Raw genomic sequence first — 8169 nt, forward strand, 5'->3', positions numbered from 1 at the left:
AGATCAGACTGTACTCAAACACATCATCAGATCAGACTGCACTCAAACACACCATCAGATCAGCGTTTTCACTCGGCTGTAGTTGCGATGGAGCACAGACTCGTTTCAAACAGCTGGATAAAGTTTTGGTTTGTTTTTAGTTTTTGATGCAGGGACAGTTCTCTGATTACAGACAGCTGTGATTCTTCAAGCGGTCAAATTCATCCTGTTTTGCTGTTTTACAGACTTTCAAAACTTAATTTCATCTCCTGAGTCACGAGAGATTCAGTGTAGGTGTGAAGAGGTGAATGTTTGGACCCTGCCAGCTCAGCGCCTCACCCGGTGTGGCGGCGTGTGGATCAGGGCCCGGTAGAAGCAGGTGGTCTGCGGATACAGGGCCAGAACCAGCTGGTCCTTGCTGAATAGGGCCTCCGGGTCAGTCTCTGGGTTGGCTTTCCACTGAGGCAGCGGGATGATCCTCCGTCTGCTCAGAGTGTGTCTCCTGATCGAACACAGCATAAGAACAATTTGTTTAGAATGTAGAACTGAGGAACCAGCACTTTTAGTGTAACTCTCTGGAATTTTTACTGAACGAGTCCTTGGTTCTAACCTGGACTGAGTCAGAACACCATATTGCTCTAGTTTATCAAAGTCTGTTTATAGACTTCATTGTATTTCCAGCCCTCAGTACCAGAGCAGAGCATGTAAATGGACTGTCCTTAAACACACCTTTCTATCTTATGAAGATACTCAAAGCTCTTTACAACGCAATCTGTGTCCTCATTTATCAGAGTCAGAGAGATTTGTCATACACACCACACGTGACACATGAGGTGGGGTGAAACTATGTATGCAGGACCCCCGTTATAATAACATAAATTGTAAAGAAATAAAAAAACATTAGTAAGATCCGAGTCATGAACTAAGAATATACTATTCACTAAACTAAGAATACACTAAGCACTAATGGTACCATTTATCCATTCATACAGCACTCTACTAGATCTTTACAAATAATAATCCGAGCTTTATCACATTCATACACTGATGGGACACACATCAGAGGCAATGTGGGGTTCATTGTCTTATTCCCCCCCACCCACCCCATACTGTCCAGCATTGTGGCACTCAGAATTGTTGTCCGAGTGTCAAGGTGAGGTCCAACAGATTTGCTTTCACAAGCAGAGCATTACAGCTGGCCATAATGCTCCAGTTGATATGTAAATAAAACTTTTATTAGAATTGCTTTGGGTTTGTTTCAGATGTAATGGACACAAGGACAAAAAACAAAAAAGAAAACAAAGCAGAAAAGTGGGAGAAGGGTTTAAAAGGAAACAAGGAGATAGGAGTAGAGGAGAGAGACGTACAGAGAGAACGGTCAACAGCACTGAAGTCTGCCTCTAGACCTGTGGAAAGAAAATACAAAACTGGGAAACCACAACAACAAACAACATGCATATATAATGATACATATAACATCATTGGAAAGTATTTTATATGGTACATGGTAAGACAAGATGTATTTAGTGGCCACCACAACCCAACTGAGTGTTTATCTGACAAACACTTGACTCTAAACACCTGTGTGTGTATTTGTGTGAGCATGCTTGTCACTATAAGGTTTCTCCATAAGAACGTTCAATAGTGGATGTGGGGACCCACAGCTCGCGGTGAAATGGCCACGTGTGGCAGGTGAAAGTACGGCAGGCCATGTTATCATATAATTGGATCACAGCTGATCCTGACCCAATTAAAAGCCCGACACAGACCCGGCCCGCCCATCCAGCACATTATCATGGTCCGGCCCTCCCCGAATTTGGGTCAGGTGGGGTCGGACTTCGGACTCAGGTTAGAAATGACAGCTCTAGCTCCTAGTGTTAACATTACTGCATTTAAATTGAAGGTACATTGAGATGGTGAAACGCTATATTGTGTGATAAGACGCAATATTAGGACCTTTAATATTAGGAATATTTAAGAGTACTCATATAATGAGCTTGATTATATTTATATTATGAACTTATATTACTATAGTAACGATGACAAAACAAAAATGTATTACTTATATTTATGATGGTTTTTGATATTGTTAAAACTAGGGATGCACCGATCCACTTTTTTTTTGTTACTTCCGATCCGATCCCAATACCTAAATCTAAATATCGGCCGATACCGATCTAGTTCCGATATCATCATTGATTTTATATGAGGCTGTAATAATCTCCTCTCAAGTACAATTTGCACAAATATATGCATGCATGTCTAAAAAGGCAACTTGAGGTAAGTTTTATTAATGTTGGATAAGTTTCAAAGTTAGAATTAAATTCTGCTAACACAAAACATGTTTCTTTTTATTTCTAGCTTTAAAGTGGATATTAAAGTGATTAATTTAAGTGATTAAAGTTATTTAAATGTTTATATATATATATATATATATATATATATATATATATATATATATATATATATTTTGGAGTTATAGCCCCCCCTGGAGAAAAGTCCACCAGCCGCCATTGTCTACAAACCTCTGCAGCACCCCTCAACCAGCAGGGCCGAAATCCCCCCAACGGAGTGACAAGTGGGGCAGGAAACCAGAGAGCCTGCCAAGCCGCCCGGCCAACACCAGCAACCCCAGTCCGCACATCCATGAAACAGCACATGCGCCCACGCCAGCCAGGAACCCGCATCCGAGCCGACCCACCACTCCAGGCCAAGGGCAACCCGCCAGCAACCCTAGTGCCACCACAAGGTTCACTCCACCAGCCCACCCACCCGCCAGTGACCCCAGTCTAGCCCCAGGCCTGGAGCCAGAGCAGGAGTGAGAAGCAGCAGAGGAAGGCCGGCCCAGTGCACCAAAGACCAGGCACCCTACCAAACCCACACCACGGAGGAGACGTCCAGGCATGCCACCAGCACACACCACCCCCGCACACCCCACATAGCACACCCCCACCGCAAATGCCACACCAGGCCAACCAGCCAGCGCCCCGCCAAGGCGAAGCCACGCCCCCAATCACCGTCACACACTGCCAAGAACCATACACATACCCCCAGCCAACCCCTTGCCGGAACCCGGCAGCCACCTCGGCCAAAGGGCCAACCATCACAACCAGGAGCCTTGATCCAAAAAATCCGAACGAACCCGGGAGAACCGGAGCACCGCCCAGATTCTTCCTCTGTCTCTTCCTGAGCCTCCCACTCCACCCATCCTAATACAGTATTTAATAGCTATTTAACTGTTTGGTTTTTTTTTGTGTGTTTTTGTTTTTTCTGACTTGCCCTCGACAAAGATGGTCGCTCTTCTTCCCTCTCTCTGTCCCTGCTTTGCTCTTTGTCTTGTGAACCTTTTTCAGAGCTCCTTTTTGCTGCTCCTTTGTTTGCTGCCTTACACTGTGCCGTGTCAAGGACATGTTGTGAGAGATCTTTTTTTATACCTTCTCTCCTCATGTTTTCTTCCCCTTTTCTTATCTAAGCGATAAGGGCAACACTTCATAGAAGCAGCAGCACCGGTACACTTCCGTCTACCCTTCGGACGGCTGTACGGAATGAATTTTCACTGTACTTAACTGTGCAATGACAATAAAGTTGATTCTGATTCTGAAACACCTCTGAGCTTTGAGAATCTGATCATTTATGACAGATGTGAGAAGATTTTCCTCTGAATGCAGCAGAAGACTTCATCAGGTCCAACTGGACCCAAGCAGACAGATGCAGTTTGGTTGGCAGAAGACCTGAAAACATTTTCCTTTGTGAGGAAAACAAACGGACACGAAATCCTAAACTGGGCCCATGAACGTGCATTTTGACCATTCAGGGAACAAACGGAGGTTTGATCAAGCAGCTCGTTAATAAAACCCGACGGATCTAGAGAGTCCTCGGTGCTAAATCTGGAAACAAATCAGAGCTGACGGTTCAAGTCCATGAACTCACTCTTTGCCTTCTTCGTCAATGTCGTCCACTTCGTACCTGCAGGGACAGAAGAGAGGAGTGTTTGAGGGTCTCTGAACTGAAGGACCTGCAGATGTCTTTGATCTGGGACGACGTCCTCACTTGTTGGTGGAGTGGTTGTAGCTGACCACTTCAGCCAGGATCCACTGCTCGTCTCCGTCCACCGCCTTCACCCGCGCCGCCACCTTGTCTCCCTGCTTGGCCACGTAGTCGCCGCTGGCTGACGTCGCCCCGCACAGAGGAGGGGGACTGCGGGACCAAGACCAAGAGACAGGAAGAAAACTGAATTATGTTCGATTCTGGAAGGAATCAAGTTCAAAGCAGCCAAAGTCCAACAAAAATGTCCAAAAGACCTTTGGAAAGTCCAGAGAACGGAAGATCCAGAACCACTTCATCAGACTACAGGAAGTCTGGATTTGGAGTTTGAAACTGGACTGGATCTGGAGTTTTAGACGGGTCTGGATCAGGAGTTTTAGACTGGACTGGATCAGGAGTTTTAGACTGGACTAGATCAGGAGTTTAAGACTGGATCAGAACTTTTAGAATGGACTGGATCAGGAGTTTTAGACTGGACTGGATCAGGAGCACATCAGTGGTTAAAGAGTTGTTTGAGTAATAGGTTACAATATGTTATATGTACAAATTAACAACACAAAGTCACAAATTGAAACTATAAGATGTGGTCTTCCTCAAGGCTCAGTTCTAGGACCTAAATTATTCATACTTTATTTAATTGATATTTTACAGTATCCAGTATTTTGAAATTTATAATGTTTGCTGATGATATAAACTGTTTGTTCTGGAAAAGATACGGATGAACTAATACAAATAGTTGAAAAAGAGCTAGCGGAGTAAAAAAAAAGTGGTTTGATTATAATAAGCTATCTTTAAGTGGAAAAAAACAACTAAATTTATGGTATTTTCTGGTATTTGGATTTACAATAATGTAAAGTTACATATAAATGGAGTTGAGATCAACAGAGTTTATGACACGAAATTTGTAGGTCATTCTGAACAACAAACTTAGTTGGAAGCTTCATATTGAATATATTAGAAATAAAATTGCTAAAACTATCGGAACATTGTTTAAAATTAAAAAATATATATAAATGTAAAAGTCTTGCAAGACTGGACTGGGTCAGGAGTTTTAGACTGGACTGGGTCAAGAGTTTTAGACTGGACTGGATCAGGAGTTTTAGACTGGACTGGATCATGAGTTTTAGACTGGACTGGGTCAGGAGTTTTAGACTGGACTGGATCAGGAGTTTTAACGGGGTCTGGATCAGGAGTTTTTGGAGGATATTTGGTCAGAATGGTGGTCCAGAACCGGAGCCAAACCTCTCTCCAGGTTTGCCGATCCACAGCGGGAGTGTCATGGCCGACTGCTGCAGGAGCGTCATCAGAACGCCGCGCCTCATCGTCTTCCTGGGAGGGTCACCGTTGCTGTTAACCCCCGCGATCTTCGCAGCTGGAAAAACAAATTTAGTCTGAAGCTACAAAACCAGAACCAGAACTTGAGCCCACAGAAACGTACCAATCCGCCGCTCCTCCAGCAGGGACTTGATTTCTGCGATTTTATCCAGAGCGTGACGCAGGATGCTGCTGGGAGGAACAGACTTACTGAGTTTCCTGTGGAGGTGAAGCTGCTGCGTGTTTTCAGCTCTGTGTGTTCGCTCACCTGCATTCTGCCTCAGCGTCGGCCTTCGCCGTGGTGTAGAGCCCCCTCAGTTTGGAGCGGTAATATGGAGAGGCTGAAGGAGAGCGGGGGTAAGGTCAAAAGTCGTGGAACAAACTGATTCACCTGACGAAGACATCCAATAACAGCTGCGACACGCAGAGAGGACTCGTTAACATCTTAACCCACGTCTCAGACTGTGGGCTCCAGGAGGCAAACCAGCGACCTTCTGCTGTGAGGCGACTGCCCTAACCACTGCACTACCACGTTGTGCTTCTATAGAATTATTTATGGTTCTGTATGAATAATTTGACACAATATTCTGAAAACTAAACTTAATATCTTTATTCAAAATGTACTGAATGACGCTGGACAAAGAGTCCCACCGCGCACACACACACACACACACACACACACACACACACACACACACACACTCACACACAATGTAAATGACACCTCGGTCTTAAAGGGAAAGTTCAGATATTTTGAAGTGGGGTTCTCAGTAAACAAAATCTTACCTGTTGTAGATTAAATCAAAGTTTGCATTGAACGCAAACATATTTCTTTTGAAATTACTCTTACAGTAACTTTATTATTTTATTGTTATTATAAATAAAACTTAACGTGAGCCTCTCAAAGACAGGAGCAGCGAGTTTGATGTGGAATCACTCACTTTTATTTTCTGTCTGCATCCTCTCATGTGTTTTCTGGATGTTGAGCAGATTGTGTTCGCTGCGGGACCTCTCCTCCTGAAACATGAATATTCATCACCTGGTGGCAAAATGTCTGGTTTACTGAAAGAAAGAGGTTGAAGCTCACCTGTGTCTGTTTGATGAGCTGGTGGAGCTCCGTGAGCAGCTCAGCGATCTTTGTGTCAGCCGACATGTTGGATACTGTCAGACTCTGATGTTCATCCAGCAGAACTGAGAAACAAGATGAATTTAAATTAACTCTTAATAAAAAAATCCCTGTGATCTGGTGTAGATTATCAGACAACAGAGAGGTTCTTGTAACACGTTCGTATTTAAATCTTTAATGTCGTTGGTAAAGATGTGGATTTGATTGTCCAGATGTGGTCTGAGATTTGTGTTTTTTTCCACAGACGTATCCAGAAGCAATCAAATGGCTCTTTTCTGCACTTTCCTGAATATACAAACATATAAATATAAAAACCCAGACCAGGTGTAAAAAGGGCCACATGTTAAAAAGTAGATAAATTACATTTTCTTGGGTTTTTACAAACACAACAGTTTAAGATTAAAAAAGAAAACCCATCCATCATCTGATTCTGTACCCGCTTCTTCCTTTTTGGATTGCGGGGTTCACTGGTGCCCATGTCCAGCTATCACTGTGTGAGAGGTGGGGACCCTGGACATGTCTCCAGTCCATCACAGGGACACCTGGACAGGTCTCCAGTCTATCACAGGGACACATGGAGACAAACGAGACAAACAACCATTCTCTCTCACCTAGGGACAATTCAGTTACCAATAAGTCTAAAATGCATGTTTCTGGTCTGTGGGAGGAAACCAGAATACCTGGAGAAAAACCACGCAGCACGGAGAGAACATGCAAACTCCACCCAGAAAGGTCCCCGGCCGGGATTTGAACCGGCGACCTGCTCACTGAGAGGCGGCAACTCTGCGCCGCCGTGCTGCAAAAAGCAAACCCAAGTCTAAATAATAAAATCGTGTTTAAATGTGACGTGAGCGTCGAATAAAACCCGCAAATGTCTCATTATTATTATTTATACACGTCAAATCACAAGTTTCTAATCAGAGGTCATTTTAAGTTGTCTAATAAACATTCAGTTTTGCCACAAACAATAAAACTGAACTGGTTTATATCGTTACATAATTGATTATTTTCAACATTAAAAACTTATTTTAGCATTAAACATTAATAATAATAAATATTTGTCTCATTTGTTTCATAAAAACAACACAAATCCACTCACCGAGCGAGTTTACGTGTTTATTTATGCCTAACTAGCTAACTTGCTGTTAGCATCGTTTTCTTCTTCTTCGTTTCCGGTTAGACGCTTCATCCGCTCTAACTACAGCGCCGCTCCTCTCCACACCCTTTGCTGGCCAAAAGTGGTACTACAGCTCCAAACTGCTTCCTTGAAGCACGAGTCAAAAACGTTAATGTTGTCGTTGTTGCCAGAGCCCTGTAAAGAGAGTAAACTTTGAGAAAGAGAGTAAACCCTGTAAACTCTCTCTTTACAGGGCTCTGGTTGTTGCTGTTGTTTGTACGGTGGCCGACAGGTGCAAACAAACCGCAAACAGATAAATGCACAGCAATCAGTTAAAACGTGCTGTAAACACACAAATGATGCTCCTTCTTCTTTCGACTTTTCCCTTTTTGGTGGTTGCCACAGCAAGCCCACCTCCATCTCTGTTGTCTGTCCTCACTCCATCTACCTCCATGTCTGCTGCATCCATATATATTCTCTTTGGCCTTCCTCTCTGTCTTTCCTGGCAGCTGCATTTCTAGCATCTTGTGCTTGAAACACAGCCATTCATTCAACCTTTATTTAGACAGGTTAATCCTATTGAACCTCG

General features: G+C 43.5%; 1 protein-coding gene across 3 annotated transcripts in view; it reads right to left on the bottom strand.

Moving 5' to 3' along the window:
* Nucleotides 1-7637, bottom strand: part of sgf29 (SAGA complex associated factor 29) — an 8062-nt gene extending 425 nt beyond the window's left edge. The window contains exons 1-9 of one of the 3 annotated variants that reach the window (XM_037689162.1): nt 7563-7637; nt 6425-6528; nt 6279-6354; nt 5606-5678; nt 5462-5526; nt 5266-5395; nt 4030-4176; nt 3910-3945; nt 319-481 (exon numbers count right to left, since the gene is read on the bottom strand). In XM_037689162.1, the coding sequence (XP_037545090.1) occupies nt 319-481; nt 3910-3945; nt 4030-4176; nt 5266-5395; nt 5462-5526; nt 5606-5678; nt 6279-6354; nt 6425-6490 (756 nt within the window). In that variant the 5' untranslated portion in view covers nt 6491-6528; nt 7563-7637. Of the gene's footprint in view, nt 1-318; nt 482-3909; nt 3946-4029; nt 4177-5265; nt 5396-5461; nt 5527-5605; nt 5679-6278; nt 6355-6424; nt 6529-7074; nt 7107-7143; nt 7183-7562 lie in introns of those variants that run through there. The other 2 variants (XM_037689163.1, XM_037689164.1) reach the window with 2 other exon arrangements.
* Nucleotides 7638-8169: the final 532 nt, after the last annotated feature.

Source organism: Nematolebias whitei, chromosome 15 (assembly GCF_014905685.2).
Source record: "Nematolebias whitei isolate Nwh7 chromosome 15, NemWhi1, whole genome shotgun sequence".
NCBI classification, from domain to species: domain Eukaryota; kingdom Metazoa; phylum Chordata; class Actinopteri; order Cyprinodontiformes; family Rivulidae; genus Nematolebias; species Nematolebias whitei.